General features: G+C 39.8%; 1 protein-coding gene across 9 annotated transcripts in view; it reads right to left on the reverse strand.

Annotated features, from left to right (window-relative positions):
- Nucleotides 1–20,423, reverse strand: part of pcdh15a (protocadherin-related 15a) — a 261,181-nt gene that overhangs the window by 147,554 nt on the left and 93,204 nt on the right. For 7 of the 9 annotated variants that reach the window (XM_030442377.1, XM_030442376.1, XM_030442374.1 and 4 more), the window contains 2 exons: nucleotides 17,647–17,765; nucleotides 1,227–1,241 (listed from right to left, as the gene is read on the reverse strand). In XM_030442377.1, coding sequence (XP_030298237.1) covers nucleotides 1,227–1,241; nucleotides 17,647–17,737 — 106 coding nt within the window. In that variant the 5' untranslated portion in view covers nucleotides 17,738–17,765. The remainder of the gene's footprint in view (nucleotides 1–1,226; nucleotides 1,242–17,646; nucleotides 17,766–20,423) is intronic. The other 2 variants (XM_030442371.1, XM_030442372.1) reach the window with 1 other exon arrangement.

Below are 20,423 nucleotides of genomic sequence, written 5' to 3' on the forward strand. Positions count from 1 at the left end.
AAACAGGCTCTACTTGGGGTCACTTATGAGGTTTTAACAGTTTCACCAGACACATTTACTGTATCCAAAACAACAACATGATTGGTTAAAGGATATGATTGCCTAAAAATGTAAATGTAGTCATCTACTCGCACCCATGCCAACGGAAACTACATTGAAGGGTTACGTTTTGTAATCCACAAAACATTTCAGGAGCTTTACAGCAAAACAGCATTGCAGCATTCTAATAAGGTAATAAAGTGGATAGATAAATAAATAGACACATAAAGAAATAGATAAATAAGGAAATAAATAGATATAGAAGTAGATATATAAAGAAAGTGTAAAACGTTTTTAGCTTAGCTACTATTTTGCTGTGAAGCTTGAAAAATGTTTTGTGGACTCTGAAACTTCTTCGACTCACCATTTGCATGAGCGCGTCATATTTGTGTGAGGGCAGAACTCATCCTTTTCCCAGTTAATCCATGCTTGACACCAGATTACTTTATTTTATATATAAAGTAGGTAAAACTATCTCCACCGAGACCAGTTTAAGCTTTTAAATGCTAGTTACAGTGTACACTGATGCGTAGAAATGTAAGGTGCATTTTACGGCCAGTACTTCTGAACTGATGTACAGTGTTGTCTGAATATAGCTGACAGCAATGCTAGAACAACATTGCAAATACATGCTGGCACTGTAAATATTTTATTTGTCTGAGCATATAAAACTCAAAACGTTTTTTCTGTGTCTCTGCCATGCCATAAGCTTTCACACTGACACATCTTTTTATAGCAGGAAGCATTGATGACTGCTACAGCACTAACATCAACAGGAATGGACTGCACGACACTGACACCAGACAAACAGGGTGGACAAAGCATGTGGCGACATCATAAGCAGAGCACTGACGAGAGCAGCTTCACAGATGGAGGTCGCAGCAGCTAGATGGTACGAGCACATGGGACACAGGTAATGGCAGCTTGACAGACAGCACCAGATGGGGCAGCAGGAGAGGTGGAGTGGTGGAGACAGGAGGAAGGGAGGTGTCTAGTGTAGAGGAACAGGCGCTGCAAGGCAGCTCGCTCGGCAGCTGACGTGAGAAAAGTTCAAGATTAAATGTCTTTCAATGTGGAAGACAGAGAAGAGGAGCGAGTTAAGAGGGAGATAGAGGGAAACAGTGAAAGAGGATATAGGGATGTGATGAAATAAAAGGAAAATAGACAACCGATGTTTGCCCTCTTACCCTCATACTGCCAGTCTGCAGGGGTCAGGGGTTAGTGGAGCCAGAGGGAAGCAGAGCAGAAGCATGAAAGAAAAGAAAAGCATGAAACAGTTGGTTGAGGAACAGCTCCGATGTTAGAAAAGGAGAAAAAAGAGAAGACCCTTTTAGAAAAGAACAGGTATTAGAAAACAGGGTGAAAGAGAGGCAGTTTCAGGAATACAAAAGCCTCCAAATGGTGTATGTTAATGAACCATACAAATATGGCCAGCGGATATCTTCTTGCTGCCAGTAACTGTCAGCTGACATTTTTCCATGAGAGAAATAGTGGGGTACATTGCAAATATAAATCAATTTAAAAACTAAAGCACTTTCTCTTGCTAAATTAAGTGATATCATGTAACACAGCAAAAAAAAAACACAGCATGTGCACCCACATGTGAGTTATCTCCTCCTGTCTCTCCTTCTTAAATCGCTCTGCCTCCATCTCATTAGATATTGAATCTTAAGCAGCGTGTTGTCAGGTGGTGTCTGCTTACATTACATGTAATCAGATATGAGCAGGAAAAAAAGGACACATGGTCAGTGACACCACATCAATAGTCAGCACTATAAGGTTTCACAGCCACGGCTTCGGTTGCGTGACTTTTGTTGTGCAACGAGCACCTGTTGCCAGGTGCAAAACAGCTGATAGTTTTTCTCATTAAATATGCATGCCCCTGAGACTTCGCTAATGTGGGGCTTTAGAAGTGCATACTAATCAGAGATAAAAAACCTCAGGATGTTGTGTCGCTGCATTTTTAATTATGGCTTTTTCCAAAGTGCAGATATGCACAATAATTAGCAATTAAAAGGCAATGAAAACCTGAGGCTAAGGTACAGAACATGTCATGCTTTCTGTCATTGATTTCTGAATCATTTTCATCTTCATTTTTCTTCTAATTTAAGCTGCCATTTAGAAAGAGTTAACGTACAGCCACATCTTGCTCCATATGTGACTGGCTTTGTAAACATTACTCCATCAGTACAAGCCAATAAGTTGGGGAAGAATGCACCACCTTTTTCTAATCTAAAATATCAACACATGCTCATCTTGCAATGCTAATTCCTCAGGTGTATTCACTGCTTGTTTTAAAAGTTCTATGATTTTTAAGCAGTTAGTGCATCTGCACCCTTCTGCTGACAGAATAGCAGGATGAGGGTTTCCTGTAATAGCAACAAAAAGAACAAGGCAAGTGGATCACATGACGTAATCTGAGAGATGAACAACAAACAACATCTAAATAAGTATGCAAATCTGCTCTGAGAGAACAATTTCCGTGTGAAGTAAGAAGAGCATGCGCACGTGTGAGTGTGTGCGAAATAAAAGTTGCTCGTGCTCACTTTGAGGAGATTTTCAGGGGATTGCAGACAGTCTGCTTTGTCAGTTTTGCATGTGTGTGCTCGGATACAAATGTGTGTGTGTGCGTGCGCATGTGTGCATGTGCTTTAAATGGTAGTCATGGCAGTTGGACAAAAAGGGAAAGGGAAGAGTTTACCTTAAAGACATCGCTTTACACATCTAAGCTTGTGTTTAGACTGACAAGCTTTGTTTGGGTGGTGCCCAGGGTACATATACAGTAATATTAATACAATAACATTCAACATCTAGTGTGAGTTGATTAGTACTCACCTTTGCTTTTACAATGAAGAACTTTTTACTCCACAACGGCAGCATTATTTACCCATCCTGATCATAAAAACATATAATGGTCCATACTTTTATAAGCGTTCACCCTGGCAGCAGTAAATGGTGAGGGATTCTCCAAAAGGTACATGCAAATGTCAGCAAAGTCGAGCTCTGGCAGGGACCTGGCAGTTTTTAACTGCTGAATACCACAGCAGGGGCTGTATATGGATCGCAAGTGCCCAACACTTGCAGTTAATGTCTATGTCCTTCCTTCTCTATGGTTGATCTAAATAAATGTGCAAGGGGAAATTTTCCAGCTTTTGCCATGTCTCTTAGCAAAATCCTGTATGAGCCTCTGTCTAGGTCTACTGTTTTGCCCTCTTGGTCAATGCGCAGGTCACGTGACTGAAAACTATGAATATTGCAATCAGAGTGCAAATGTATGACACACACGAACACATGCACGGGAATACATACACACAAACTCAGTCTGCTCAGTCGAGTTCACTACAAAATTAAAACGATTCCCATGTCTTTCCCATATTTTCTAATGACAATTTACAACGAGCTCTCCTTCCATTTAAAAGCCTCCTGGAACAATAATCCTCCTCCTGCAACACTCAAAGGGCAAAGCAGACCTTTACACACAAATATTTTATACACACACACACACACACACACACACACACACACACACAGTAAACATACATGATTGGAAAACTACTTAAAGTTAAATCCACTTATATGGAAGAGCATGACCCATCCAGAAAAGCTTCATTCGCAATTTAGAAAGAAAAAAAAGCCTGAGAACCAAAAGTAATGTGGTGCAGCAGGATGAGAGCCAAGCTTTTTCATTATAAAGGAAATATGGAAATATGTGCACACGAAATATATGTAGTTTGGTATACATCTCTTAAAGTGTTACTTATTTAGTGTTAAGCTTACTCCCTGATGTATGTTCTCAACAAGCTCAGGGTTGTAGGTTTGTTTATCTATCTATAATACAAGGAATCTCTGTCTCTGTGTGTGTGTGTGTGTGTGTGTGTGTGTGTGTCTGTGTGTGTGTGTGTGTGTGTGTGTGTGTGTGTGTTCCTCAAATATCTCTGCGGATCAGGATCAGACTGACCTGAGACTTTCAACATGGCTGCTGCGTGGTTAAGTGGTGTGCAATAAGCATTTGCTTGGACTGCAATGATAGCGTGAATAAATTATTTCATAAATGCTTTACAAATTCTGCAAGCATTGTCCACCGGAGCCACCACAGTCACGTGCGCACCAGAGCCAACCACTGCACACCGTGGCCACGTGCGCACCAGAGCCAATCACTGCAGAGCTCAAGTCCACGACATACCTTAAAAACACAAGCGGATTTATACCTGCAGTGGTGCGAGCTGGACCGGGATTTTGCCGGTGGTTCGGTTCCGTTCTGTGCATCTAAACTGACTGTTGTGGATTAATGAGATTAAACAAGTCCAAGTCTGTTCGGGTCTGAGGAGATCCGGAGACGTGCGGACAACAAAGTGGGATCGGAATCTGTGGATGTTTGTGTGTAGCTAGCACTAGCTACACGGCCCACCGCCCGAGTCGACGGAGCTGACGCACTGGCACGTCCAAAACCGGATTTAGGGTAAATAATGTCCAAGACGCCTTTTCACTGCAGTATTGTAGTTACATGGTCCAGAGATGGGGAGTTGCCCTTAAGTCACACACTCAGTGAATTGAGACTTGACTTAAGATTCGGTCTCAAAAGACTTGAGATTGAACTCAGACTCCAGAATTGGGACACGTAAACAATATTTATTTATTTATTCTTTGGCGCTTAAACATTAAGAAAATGTGTGACGAGTTCAACATCATTCCCTCATGCCTAACTTTATGCATCTGCTGCATGTGGCCACAGATGACAACAGCATTATGTCGACAAGCACACCAACTGCTGCTGCTCTCCTGTTTGTCATAAGCTTTGCCTACAGGAACTAAACACAGGGCAGAAACAAAAGAATCGGCAAATGCAATATTTGTGGAATTAATATAAAGGATGCGGGATCAACCACATAAAACTTTATCAGGTACCTGACAACACACCAGGATAGGTCAGTTACTTGGACGCCTATGGACAGTCCGCCAACATGTTAACACACCATCAACAGCATGCAAGGGGTCAGTTCACTTTAAGTTCAGAATTATTCTTCACTAATTCAAACACTGAAAATGTTAAGCATGAGAAGCTTGTGCTATCCAGCCAATAAGTTAATTACTGATAATTGATGCTCTATCATAACAAAGTATGAGTATAGTCTCTTTTTACATTTCAAATGTGTTTGTATTTGTAAGTGACTTGAATCAATGCGGCTACACATGTTTAGTACAGTGTGCTACTAACATATAAACCTAGAACTGATGGCACGCAAAAAATCGAGCATGCTTATAATGGGTTTCATTCCAAAACACAAATATTTATTTCAGGAAAAAAAAGTAAGCTGATGTATACTGTTTTACAACACAGTTTAACAACAGTTTAACAACACAAGAACTTTAAGAAAAGGACTTCAGATAGCCAATAATTGTAAAATATAAAGCGTTTTATATTCATGCAAGGAATCATTTTTGGCACAGGAAGAAAGAGGCCGGTTTTCAAAATTGGTAGATATATCTTTTTATACAAAACTGTTTATATTTTAACATCACCAGCAAAATATAGTTATTCATTTTATTGTGGGTTTTTTTTTCATATTGCATTGCACAAACCTGTTAAAAGAGATATCAAAAACAACTAATCAGTGCTGACAATACAGTATGCTAATATATAAAGGAGTGATGATAACACAGTGCAGGCTTTGAATTCCTTAGATATAACTATTTAGTATTTTAATCAGACCAGGTGACAAGAGACTTGTGACTTGACTTGGATTTGCAAAAAATGACTTGCGAGCATCTCTGACGTTATAAAAAATAAATAACGTTGAACAGGCACTCAATGGGTAGTGCTTAGCCTGACCAGGAACAGAAAATGTAGCTTGAGATGATGACAACCGGAAGGGATCATGAGATCAAAGAATGCAAGATCAACTCATACTGAGTGCTCCTGTGGAATCCTGAGTTGTCCCAGGCTTGATCAGATATATAATCCCTCCAGCAAGTTCTGGGTCAGCCCCGGGGTCTCCTCCCAGTTGGTCACGCCCGGAAAACCTCCAAAGGGAGGCTATCAGTAGGCATCCTTATCAGATGACCAACCACCTCAGCTGGCTCGTTTGAGGGAGCAGCGGCTCTACTGAGAGTTCCCCCCCTAAATGTGTGAGCTCCTCATCCGATCCGTCAGGCTGAGCCCAGCCACACTTGATCCCTTGTTTACTCACCACTGCTCTCATAGTCATCAACAGTAGCTCACATCTGATGTGTGAGTGAAGATTGTTTTGATTATAATGTGTGTTAAACTTCATGAAAAAATGCAGAAACACACGGGAGGGCAGGCAGGATTAAGAAACTGAAAACAAGCTTTATTAACAAAAAACTGAAATTATCCAAAAACCAAGAAAAACAGGAATCCAACAAAAACCGCAACTAATCACCAACTAATTGTGTAGTCGATGGAAAATTAGTTGTTTTGTCATATTTTGATTTGATTGTAATTTTCCAAGAAATCATGCTAAACATTTTCTGATTTCAGCTTCTTCGATGAAAGGCTTTCCTTATCATTTATGATAGTAAATAAAGAGTCTTAAGTTTTAGACTGTTGATTGGACAAAAATGCAATTTAAAGACATCACTATGAGAAAACTGTGATGAGCATTTTTCATAATTTTAGCATTTTATGGACTAAATCCATGATAAAAATCCATTCTGATTTGTGTTTTTAAGGTTTTTATGCCATTCTTTAGCTTCCCAGTCGTGTTTTGACATGCTGTGGATTTATATATTCAAATCCATTTTCCCAATCCCTTGCAAACACGTTTCCCCATGTGATGTGACGGAGGTTTCTGCGTGATGACAATGATGCAAATAAATCCCCTTCCTGCTCATGTTCATCCCCTCAGTTACTGAGAGCTGCGGGTCTGTGTCGCTTTGAACACGGCTGGGGCAAAGCTGAACTACACAGAGAGAGACAGCTGACCATTGAACTGAAAGCAGACAGGTTAAGTGAAAAGTATTGATAGTTACATCCCTAATATACATATATTATTGTGCGCATTTGTAAAACGAGCAGAAAGTACCACTGACCGGAAATGAAATACTAACCAACAAGCAGACTGAACTGAGACTGGGCGGTTTAACTGGCTTTTTCTCAGGAGACCGGATCTCTCTTTAAACTATTAGGAGAAAATGATATTTGCTTTTGTAAAATTTAAGCACCTGTAAGATTACACAAGGTGTTCGGCAAATCCACAGGCCAAATAGATAAGGAGACAAAAGTAGAGCCCAAATAATGAAGTCCAGTTGTGATAGCTGACTAGATTGCACATTGTTTGATGTTAATTCCATAAATGTTGCATTACCAAGGGAACATGACTTTAAAGAGACAATCATTTGATTAAACCTATTTTTATCTAGCATCTCTAGTAACTGGAGGTAGTAAATACATTTGAACCTGTTACCCGCCGGGTGTTCTCCTTTGTTTTACTTCCCTCACAGCAGGAGTCAAACAGATGGGTGGAGGAGCTCAGTGTAGAACGTACACATAAAGTTTAGCATGAATGTCTGAGATGTATATGTATTTGTTCTGCATATATCAAACATAATATTATATAGTTTAAAACATTTCACTGACTCTTTCACTCCAGTGAAAGAGTTACCATCTTTATCTTTTACTGCCGTTTCACCCATTTGCAACCCATAAAGGTCTGTGGTCAGAAATTTAACACATTATGTTAGGTCATGCAGTTAACTTAACACATACTGGAAAAGTATTTTTCATCATATCTCAAAAGCTTTTAGGAAGCGGTGGGAACTGACATGGTTAGCGTTAATCTAGGAGTTACTAGTTTGTTATCTCTTGCAAATAGGTATGCAGAAATGGCTGTTTTGTTTGAAATGATTGCAAAAAAAAAAAATCGAAAAGACACGTGGTTGAAATGTCAAATACATTACGTCAGAAGAGACTGAGATTTTAAAATGAAGATAGAGGAGATATGTTCAAAAGATCTGGGACCCTGTGTTGAAAAGGACTGAAGCGCTACGTACATTGTGAATCACTTTGCTGTTCATCAACTACAGTTTTGTATATAAAAGACACAATGCTTTCGATTGAATTCAACATGTGACATTTATTTCCTTTCCACATGTTTTATCCATATTCCTGTTCTAAAAAGAGATTAACATATATGCAAAAACAAAACCAATCAACTCATTTTTATCTCACACTGCAGGAGCACTGCAGGCTACCTTTGGTTTGTTGGTATGTTGCATCATGTGCGAAAGGGATTTAAAGAAAGAGGGGGGATCATAGCAAGCAGTATTCAATCAGTAATAGCTAATCAGCTCATGCACACTTCAGTGGTCTTTTTCAAAGACAATACAATCTTTAATTTTAATATTTCGCCAAGAAATCTTTTCATGAATCAACCCAACAGTCTTGACTTGAGGCTGTAAAACAAATTGATCACTGCTGGTCTGACAGAAGAATCCACTGGAAATGAAAAAAAAAATGATAGAAGAAAGCTTCAATCACTTTGTAGAAACACATTTGATTAATTTTTTTTTCTGAGCAGAAATGATCACAAAATGCAAATAAAACCAAGGAACCTAAAAGGGATGGATGGGTAATATGTCTAAGTCGATGGGAGATACATGGAGACATCCAACATCCTATGACTTCTGACAAAGAAGTGATCACACTTCAGAGAGTCGGTTAACACATGTTTTCGAGCTTTTTTTGGAAAGGCTCCTGTTCACGGTGTAATTGTGACTCAGGAGTGATATCTTGTCAGACCTGCCCTGTTTGGACATAATATTATTAACCCTTTCAAAACTTAGAGAGAAAAAAAAATAATTCTTAGCCTACTCTTTGAATTGTGTTTTTAAATTTTCCAGAGGCATTTCTTCATCATGACATAAATACGTTGGGTATTCTCCAAGCATTTCCCATAGACGTCAATACAGCTGTCACCACAATCTGGTACCAATATATGTACTCCAACTTTGCCTTAGATTAATTCCTGATATATTTTTTTCAAATATAAAGTGATTATTCAATTAATTTACTAACTGAGATTCACTTTTGCATATGCTGTGGTAAAAAAGCAAGTTCATAGGCATCAAGTGGGTGTTTGGGAAATGCAAAGGGTCTTTATATACTTCTATATTGAAAAAATAGAAGCTTTCATCATACTTCACAAGTGTCTGAAGTCTTTACATCGACTGCTATACTACTGTAGGAACAAGGCATAGGCAAGATGAATTCTGCTCACTGACATTTAGTTTCAAAAGGCATCTTTACCTGCCACGCGATTCAACAGCCTTGGCTTTCCTGTGGCTTCATCTGCAAAAGCACCTTTTTAGCAACCAATAAATCAAATGGCTGCTTCCTGAGAGTGCAGGACTTAAAAAGGGGGGAAAAAGGGCTTTAAAGGACAACTAACTAAACAAGCAACATGGTCAAGGAGGCTGCACTGCCTAAATCAATCTGGCACAACTTTTACAACACACCTACAAAAGGATCGGAGGCATCTTATTTAGAAAAAATAAGCAATGCAAATCAGTTTGCAAACTGCAGCGAAAGCACGCTCGAGCGCTCAAGAGGTGGGCAGACACTCATTAAAAATTGTCAAAGGAGACGTAGCAAAGAATGAGGTGGAAGGAGAAAGATTCTTGAGAAAAGGGCAGAAGCAATAAAGCAGGATCTAATTTCTCATCCTTTAGATGGATGGCAACCTGCCAAGTCAAGGTTCCTCTCGTCGTAAAACGTCTCATACTGTGTGTCCATGTGCGATCATAAATACGTCTGCCCTTTCATATAAATAACAGGCCCTGTGTTATGATAAGATAATATTAACAACGCCTATGGAAAGCTCCCCAATGAGATCATATTTCTTCTTTTAGCCACAACGTGAGTGGTCCACCTGAGGGAGTGTTATCTTCTGACCTCTGGTTAGACCAGCGTCTACTTAGAACTCCAAGGTTGGAGGTTAGAGTTATGACTAATCCCTGGAGTGGCAAGCAGCCCGAGAAAAAGGGATGAGCGGAGACAGAGCAAACAGGGACACTGTTTAATTTCCCAGTTGGATTGATGGAGTTTATTTTGCATGGATCCATGTCCAGTTAGGCAGAGGGGCATTCTGAGACAGGTCCAGTCGGGTTTTGCAAAAGCCAGTGAGACAGACAAAGGGCAGCTGTCCAGTGTCACACACTGCCAGGTAATGGCTGCTCATGGGGAGACAGCAGGTCAAAACAGATGAGCATTCTGTGTTACAGTAAGAAGGCCTGGGCCAGTTGTCTACTGGGGTTAGCTGTCAGCGCTGTGCATTACAGCTCACATCATACAGTCAAGGTCTGTTCCTGTTCTGGGTATGCTCCGCTGGTTATTTCCTTTATCATGTCTCAAAGACATTAAATGTTGGTATAAGTGATTTTTGTCAAGCAATTGTCTTTTACTTTAAAATGTATAAATTTCCTTAGTATTTGTAAGATAACATGTGTCTATTGATCCTAGCACTTTATGGTGATTTTTGCATGGTCTCATTGCCAGCTCATCAAATACGTCAGCTGATGCTCTACCTAGCCTGCTACTGTGTGCTGAGTAAAGTTGGTGTTAATAATATAAAAATGTGTTTTACACGTTAGCTGAGGTACTCAGTGAGTGCTGTCACTGTTCAAACTTGTCATTAGAAAGAATACTATTGTTATCTACTTGTTAAATGCTTTTAAAAATATGATGGGGATCTGTCTGCCATAATTGTTACAGCCACTGGTCATGTTGGAAGTAACAGATTAAGAAAGAAAAGAAAACACACAAGTGTGCATTTTTGAAGAAAATGCATGTGATTGCTACAAGATGTTGCTACTGATGCTGCAGCCCAAGAATATTTTATATCTGTGCCTCATAGTTCAGACATTCATAGGCATACTTGCCAACCTTTGGACTTCAAAAATAGGAATGCTTTTGAAACCAAAGCACAGGTCTGGAGGCCCTCCACCGGAAAAATTTAGAGTTTGGTTTCCTGCATTCTGGTAAATAACAAAATACTATGTACACTGCAACATCAGTTTTATGCTTCATGATGTTAATTTTACTTCTACTTCTCAGAATACATTGCAAAAAATGTGCCCCCCTGGAGTGAATGCTTGCTTTTTTATGGCTGTTCATGTTGACTGACTAAATACCCAGGTATTTGCGGAAGGGATGTTCCTAATGACTCATTTCAGGGCTGCTCAACATCATGGATGCAACAGCTAACTGGAATTGTTAAAATTAGTAATGGATGCTTGTCTTTTAAAAAGCAACATTTTGACTGCAGAGACACTACATTGCAAATCATGCCATCATGAAACTGAAATGTGCAAATTAAAAATACACTAATTATCGCAAAAAAATGTGCCCACATAAAATATATGTCCTATATGTGCTATAAAACTCATCTCAAATATCATTTTAAATATAGTAACTTCACATAGCAATGGCTTGCTTTGGGGAAACATCACACGCTTGAACAGCAATATGCATTCCAAACGTGCAGAGCAAGGGAAACCAAACATCTGAATTTTAGATTTGTTTTCTTTATGGTGAAGAGAATGTTGCAGCTTTGATCTCATGCCACAGCACTTCCCCAAGACAACAGATCTGTAGCAATAAGGATCACGGCAGCTAACAATCCAAGAATTCAAACACAACTCAACCAAAAAAAAACAGTTCTTGGGAATCTGTCAGTTCTGTTTTGTGAACAGCCAAAAATATTGCAGCACTCCACCCTTACATGTAGTGTTCAGCCATTTACCATTGCCTTACTTGAGAAGAAAAAACAGCTATAAATCGATGTGGAAACAGACAGTGCTGTGTGCCTCGTCTTGCAGCGTTTCTATGTTTGGCACAAAGATTGCAATCACTGCCTCTATCTCCCCTGTCTCTCTTTCTCTCCAAATATCTCATCATAAGAAGTCCGGGGCTTCTTGCTGTAATTGCGTGTATGTACTTATTTTTAAGGGTCACAAGTGGGGTAAAATATGTCGGTGCGGAATGAGAAAAAACAAATGGGAGGCAGGAGGTGAAGACAGAAAACGTGTGAGGGAGACAGGGGTGGAGAAGCAGTAGTGACGCCAATAATGATAGAGAATGTCAAAGAGATAGACGTGGAATTGAATTCTTGCAGCATCATGTAAATCATTAGTTGCTGATAATGGAAGAGAGAAGGGGATTACTTTGCTGATGTGTAATCCCTTGCAGAAGCTCCCCCTCCTTCTCCCCTTCAGACTTCCCTTTCATTGCAGCCTAGCTTTGTTTTTCTTTGAGGTTAACCACACAGGCAGCAGGGCAAAGGTTGCAATCACACCCACAGTGAAGAGTTCAGCACGTACACTCTCATGTACTGAAGACCTGTTGGTACAAACCCCAGGCAGCGTGGGACCCAACCTTCCTGAGAGTGCCCCCCTATCTCCTTGCGCTGCACGGAGCCTGATTACAGCCTACTGGAGGGCAGATTAAAACCCCCTTCCCCTCTGTCACTCTGCTGCTCCCCCACTCCACAGGCCTCTGCTGCAGCCAGACACAGTCTGCACATCTGGCCCCTAATCAGACAATCCCAAAGATAGACAAACAATTGTGGGTCAGAATGGATGTGCAGATGGGAAGAGAGAGGGAAATAGTGTGAGAGAGGTAGGCTGCTGTCACATGGTAGAAGTGTCTACAGGCGTATAAACTAATCCTCACCTCACCACACACAAACACACAAACACAACCGGGCATGTTTGTGTGTGGGTGTGCACAGACATGCATTTGTCCAACATCTGGGTTTAGCCATGGGGAGGGATTTAGAGGTATGGACTTTGTGCATCTGTCCACTCTGCTCCAGATTGAAGTTTGTCCTTTCATTAACATTTGTTACTACCGGGTGTACTAGTCTCCTCTCACGCAAGGATCAATGCACATGCAAGTACACTGCAGGGTTTACATTTGCGATATAAAAGAGAAACGTTAATGTCCTTTTAGAGAGCCTAAAGTATAGCGGAGACAGTGAGATGACATGAGCCAAAGAGGAGAATATAAACATGGCACATCGAAAAGGAGGCGTAATAATGACAAATGATAGCAGCAAAGGTGTTAAAGGAATAGAAATTAAGGGACAGGATGCTGAGGGAACAGACAAACAGGAGCCGAGACCAGTCCTCGAATTTTCTTAATAGCTGACACTGCCATTTAGACTAATCGGCCACATAGATACTCAGCTTAATAACATGTTCTCTTTGGTGAATGAGCTATGAGTCAGTCTTTTCTGGAAACAGACACACCATGGTTATAAATACCCCTTTGGCTTCAATAAACAATTTCTAAAAAAGACCTCTGCATGAATGCAATCATCTGGGCAATAATTAAATTACTTGACGCTTAAAGAGAAGAAATCCGAATGCCTGTCAATGTCAGCCCTATTTCCTCATATTGTGTCCACATTCACATGAATTAAAAGTCTTAGATTTATCAACTATCCCTGCTAATTAAATAAAGACTTGGAAGACACAGAGACGCCCGCTGGAAATTACTGTGTGCATCACGCCACAGCTCAACGCCATCCAAACATTTCTGGGTGCCGTTTTCATTTGACAGACAGATGACAAACAAATTGACAGACAGAAAAAAACAAACAGCCAAGGGAACCCCGAGGTGGGCAGAGCAGGGAGACTTATGAGTGAGAAGATGAGGGATGTGGTGTTGAAGGCAAAAATCCCTCTTCAAACCAACTTCATCCCTGATCAGTGAAGAGAGGCAATGACAGCATCCCCATTTGAACTCAGTCCTCAGACCACAACAACTCTGATACACTCACTCTCACCCTCTGCTCCCTCATTACATCCATGACACCATGGGTCATTTGCTGGCGGACTCGGATCCAATCAGAGCTCATTTGTACGCAGGATAACTATCACTAATTTTCTAGTCGCTCCCCGAACCGTTGCAATTATTTCTGCCTGCAAGTGGTCAAATTACAGACTGCAGCCACGTTCGCTATCGGCAGAATGAACCCAACCCTCTTGAAACAGTCAAGAGACAATATCAGAGCAGTTTCTGATCATAGATTAAGAGTATAGATCAATCATTGTTCATTGGGCAGATAATAAATATGGGGTTATTTGTAAAGCATTGTCAGAGTTATTTTAAAGGCTTTTTCTTCCACCATTTCCACAATTCAGTAAACATATACCTTTAGCTTAAAGGTGCAATATGCTAGGGTTGGCCCTCTGTGTAGTTCATAGTCAAAGCAAATAAGGAGGAACATAGTTAGCTAGTTAGCTAAATTCACCAGGCATAATAAATAGACATCAAAATGTCAAAATTGTTATTTCTTCACATTATGTTGATGACTTCTGTTTATTCGTCTAAGTGTTCAACTACATTATTATATATAGCCCCTTTAAATAATGGAACAATAAAGCTGTTGTGCTTGTTGAGCTGAGTATAAATCCTGATTTTTTTTTTTAGTTTATGTATGTTTTGTGAGCATATCCATGTGGGATGGCACAGAAAACAGTACTGACTATACTACAGTGACATCGAGAAGCACAGGCTTGGGTTAATTAAAAGAATCGCGCATGTGTTGTTTTTAACAAAACTGATTTGAGTGTCTTTCAGAGTTGCTTGGTGAGGCTGGGCGTGGCTCTCTGCTGGCCGGAGCTGTGCCTGTCCACATGCACGCTGACACATTATTTTCACTATCTCCAGTGGTACATGGTTTCTCTCAGTGTCTCTAAAGTAAAAGTGTTTAAAAGCTTTCTTTTTTTTTTGGTCTTATTTAGGCACCCAGAGTCTTTTAAGCTTAATGTTTGGGAAAGCTCATTGTGTTGGCTTAATACTGAAAAGTCAAGTTGACTTTAAACCAAAGTGCATTTGTTGCACAAATCTACACACTGAACTAAGGATGGGACTCCCGCTGGTCCCTGGGTTTCAAAATCCCACGCTTTGGACCACACTGACCTCCTCCAACCGATGTATGCCAAATAGATATGTGACCGTTCCTGCACAACAAAGGTTGCCAAGGAAGATAATACAGGCAGCAATTACATTTCCCTTTAGAGCATAATGGCCAAGCACATTAGAAGCATATAAACAGTTTCTTGGGTTGGATTTAACAGTAAGGAAAAAGAACAGAGGCAACGTGTTCCTTTTAGCTACATATCAGTCTCTTGAAATGTGCTGTATGTAATGTGTGCTATGATTAGTCAGATACAACAGAACATTTCAAACCTTTAAAGTACAATGTTCATACAAAGAAACAATGTCTTTATTCCAAATTAAAGAAAATATTGTGAGTTTATATTTAAATCCTCTCATGTTCCGCTCTCATGGATACATACGTGAGATGCTGCTCTTGGATGTACTTATGAAAGAAAAGCCGAAAGACAATATCTCTGGCTTAGCATGTCATGACATGTCAAAACTGTCCAATCTGATACATCGCAAGAATTTATCCTCATTTAAGCTTATAAAAATATAACAAACATTACTTTCAGAGATAGCAGAGATAAATCTAAATCCAAGATCAGTAAACCTAATGAAAAAGCTCATTATCCTGATTGTCAACCTACACTATATGATATATAGACTCTTGAGATGAACAATGCCACTGTGTATGAACAACAGTCGAAGTCTTAAAAAGAAATTAACCACAAGCCCATATTCCACAGGGCTGTACTTGAGGTCCACAGCCGTTAAGTTTAGGGTCAGTGGTTTCCTCCCTCCAAACAACAACATTTATCTACCAATGCGGTCAGAACCTTTTCACAAGGCACTAACCTTCAGAGGAGCAGTCAGTCATGAAACAAGATATCATTCAAACCCAAGAGGCAACCGTCTCGAGTTAAAATGTTAATCTAATGACGGCAAAAAGAGATTATTCTAGAGATTAATAAGGGAACAGCATTGGGATCCTAAAATTGATCTGAACTATGTGCATCTTTAAAGACCTGCCCATATCATTCTGCTGGCATTCACTTTTAACTGGCATCTGTTACAAAGTCAGTGAATTGAGACTATAAATGTGCAGACTCCCTCTGTAATGTGGGAACTTGAACATGAAACTACAAGGAGAATCCTCTTAGCATGATCACTGAACTGTTTAAGAAGAAAGCTGGAATTACCCCCTCTATTTAAAAAATGTTGTTTGAAAAAGATGTAGATTTCAAAAGGGAAGATAGTAAGAGAAAAGTTATTTAAGATGAAACATAGTGCGCAATGTTGAGTGCTCACCTGGGAACAGTGTTGGGGAAATTAATTTGCAAGCGTAACTTGTAAAACTACATGTAGTTCAGCCTGGCAGTAGTTTGAACAAACTACATTTCTATCCCTGGAGAAATGTAGTTTGTAAAACTACTGCTAAAAAAAAAGTAGCTTTAGCAACTACTTATACTCATACTCATTTAACTCATCGTTAAATAAATCAACATATGGTGTATGTGAAACACATTATAATAGCCTACAAAAAATTCATATGCCAGAAGAACTATGCCTCTAAACTTGAGAGGAAAAGTTTTAAAAAGTCAAAATTATTTTAGTTTTAGGCTTGCAGGTCTCACATGTGAAGACGTAGATCGCGTCTGTAGATGCATCTATATCGTGTCTGTAGATACATCTATATCCAACATGTACATGCTCAAATATGGCCGTGGTTAGGCTGGCGCGTTCAGGGGCACATCGGTGGTAGCGGGAGGGTTGTCCATGATGTGTTTGTGCCATATGAGCACTGCCTTCCTTGGCACAAAGACCCACCCACTCTGTGAAGTATTAGCGTGCTGCCAGGGCAAACCAAACAGAGGCAGCGTTGGCTTAGCATGTCATGACATGTTTCATGCCTTTTTTCAAAGAAAAATTAAATAAAATTTACATTATATAGTTTTTTTTTTAAATAAAAAATATTCCATATTATTGGTCAAAGTTGTAGTTTGTAAATTGAGTAGTTAAACTACAAAAAATGACCCTTAAAGTAGTTGAATTACTTGATGCAGCATAAAATATGAATGTAGTTTAACTACCAGCAAGTTACAGCAAATTGTAGTTAAGATATGTAGTTCAACTACATGTAGTTTACGTCTCCCCAACACTGCCTGGGAATAACGTCTCTACAGTCCCCCTCCATTCGATGAAATCAAATCTTTTTGTGAACTCTCATAAAAAGTTGACAACTATGTACTGACTTAAATTGAATCTATAATTTCTAGGAACTGAGACTGAAAAACAATCTTTCTTATCAATACAACACAACATTGGATTATTTGCAACAACAGACTGATTGACTATTTAAAGGCACTATGAAAAAGTTGTGGGAATCGATTCTAAATGTATAGCCATGTTTTGCAAATAAAGACCTCTGAGCTAGAAATTCCTTTTCAAATATTCCAGAATGAGTTTGACTTTCAGTCCATTTAGAGAGGGTTTGTAAAACTATTCAAGCAGTTCACATTGCCGTTTAGCACATCATTTAAAAGTGTTACACTGTTGTACAAAGGCTTTTCCAACATGCTGGTCTTCTGACATTAAACATTGTCTTTTCAACATTACAAGTTCCCTTTTGGCATTGCCGCAACAGTTAACTGAAGGAGGGGAGGCCTGAGGGGGTTCACCTCAGGGCTGGCTGCTCTTACCTTCTGTGTCCTGGCCCCAGCTGTGGGTAAGCAAAGAGAGGATTGCCATTCCTGTCCCCATCCATCTGACGAGCCACCACCCTCGTCGCATCTTCTGTCAAGCCTTATTGCCTGCCCACCTGGACACACAAAAAAAAGAAAGTGAGAGAGTATTTTTCATTCATGTCTTAGTGAGTCATCCAGCACACAAGCATGCACAGCTGTGACCAAAATACACACACACACAAACACACACACACACACACACACACACACACACACACACATACACACACATCTACCTACAGCTTTATAATCAGGTGTATTTCTGAAGAACACATTAATCTCCCAATCCAATTTTGCATATAGTAAATAACATAATCCACAGGATTATCCAAGTCAATCTGAGTGGACGTGGCTGCTCTTGGATTACTCCAAAACAAATGAATTTACTATAATGCAGTCATAGTTTGATTGACCATACATGTGGATGAGCAAGCAGCACTCAATTTTCCCTTTCTCTAACCAACAATGCATGAATCACTGGCGTGCACCCAATGACAGCATAACCAGTTTTGAGTGATGCACTCAGATGAAATCTGGGCAACCCTTTCCTAATCAGTCTATCTTGTTACCCACATGCCAGGTTACTGTTTTGGCCTCAGACATCTAGCTGACAAATTAAACAGCTCCAACTTGCATCCGCTAACAAGTACTTAAACAAGAGCAATATAGTGAAACTATGATTAACCTGTTCTTTTAACTGGATATGAAACAGTTTCAGTTTAACACTAATACCACTATATGACCTTCATATGCAAACTAGACCATTAGGGAGAACACTGGTCCTTTCTAGTTACTCTTAAAGGAGAACTTCGGTCGATTTAAACATGCAGCTTCATTGCTCAAGCTACCCTTGACTTGCCAGTACCGAAGACGCGAACAAATTTGGTCCAACCATTACAGAGCTCCGTGAACGGAGACTTAGCATTGAACGCTAACAGCATGGGGTCAGAACTTTACACTGTGTTTTAAGCGTCTTAACATGCTCCACATCTCACACCAAAAGTTATGCAACATCAGCAGACACCTTACAACACAGCACTGTAGCGTGTATGACTCAAAATGAATAAAAAAGTAGTTAAAACAGTGTGTTTGTGCAAGGAGCTACTTACCTGTTTGTTGACATACGTGTGTTCCGGTAGCTAGACCAAACTAGCATATCCACCGAGTGTGCACTTAACAGGCTTAACAGGCTATTGTAAGGCTCATGGCTCATGACAGGCTGTAACATGGACATGTACATTATGAACATAAACACGAAAATGCTGGAATACTTTTCCGTCTCCGCCAGTGAGGGAGTAAGCGCACGCTCGACGGATCGACTAGTTTGGTCTAGCTACCGGAACACACGGATGTCAACAAACAGGTACGTGGCTGCTTGCACAAACACACTGTTTTAACTACTTTTTTATTCATTTTTAGTCATACACGCTACAGTGCTGTGTGCTAAGGTGTCTGCCGATGTTGCATAACTTTTGGTGTGAGATTTGGAGCATGTTAAGATGCTTAAAACACAGTGTAAAGTTCTGACCCCATGCTGTTAGCTTTCAATGCTAAGTCTCCGTTCACGGAGCTCTGTAATGGTTGGACCAAATTTGTTCGCGTCTTCGGTACTGGCAAGTCAAGGGTAGCTTGAGCAATGAAGCTGCATGTTTAAATCGACCGAAGTTCTCCTTTAATGCCTGTCACCAGGTTGGATTACAATTTATCCAGATTGGATGAATCATAAAATTAGAAGTATTTATATTGCAAATGCATAGGATGAATTGAGGAGCTGCTCTGTAGTGGTATGGTGGTATTACAGTTAATGCACTTACATTATGACAAATATACATATATTAACTCATTACCTACACCAAGCTTCCTGCAAACAACTTTCTTTAAAAAAAAGTACAAAAATAATTTAAAATTGTTAAAAAAAGTAAACAAATACTATGCTTCTTTCTTTCTCTTGCCTGAAAAGCAAATGCTGTGCTATCAGATCAAGATCACACTCCAACATAATCAATTTTAAAACTGAACCCAGCCACAACTATTGTTGAGAGAGAATATTAAACCACTTCTAAAAGCACCTATTTAAGTCTATAGTGGGTGAATAGTTTATTCACACAAGTAGAGTTGTGCCAATTTAAAAAAAAATTATAACAGCATTAATTAAAAACCTTAGGACCGGACTGGTATACTGCATTTCACTACTTGAGGTTGTTCAGTTGCCCCTCAGTGGAACTATGAGAGCTCATGGACGAGCATGGAGCAGAACTACACTCCATCAGGGCAACTGTAATGCATGGTATTTTATGTCTCACAACAACAATTGAGCATTACTTTTGTTTTCTAAAGTTTTACATCAAAATGATACATACAATAAGACTTTACCTGAGCTAAAAGTTGGAAAAAAGATTGCAGCAGTGACATTTTTAAAAAGCCTTTTTAAGAAATGAAATCTGTCTGCTGAAACACTAGACTCTTATTTTGCAATACAGCTCTCCGCTTACAGCCCTACACCTGAAAAATGCCAGCTCAGTCAAAATCAAACTGGTTGGAGCTCATACAACGGACTGGAAAACTGGATACCTACCCAACCCTACACACCAGAAAAGGATTTTAAGTGAGATTTATTCGGCACAACAGTTACACAAAACATACTTGTTATGACCGTGCTTCACCAATTCACCAGTCACCAGCACAAAAGAACAGACAGTGTATGAGCTCCATACGTTATGGTGGTGCCTGAA

The sequence above is a fragment of the Sparus aurata genome, chromosome 15, assembly GCF_900880675.1.
Source record: "Sparus aurata chromosome 15, fSpaAur1.1, whole genome shotgun sequence".
Taxonomy (NCBI): Eukaryota; Metazoa; Chordata; class Actinopteri; order Spariformes; family Sparidae; genus Sparus; species Sparus aurata.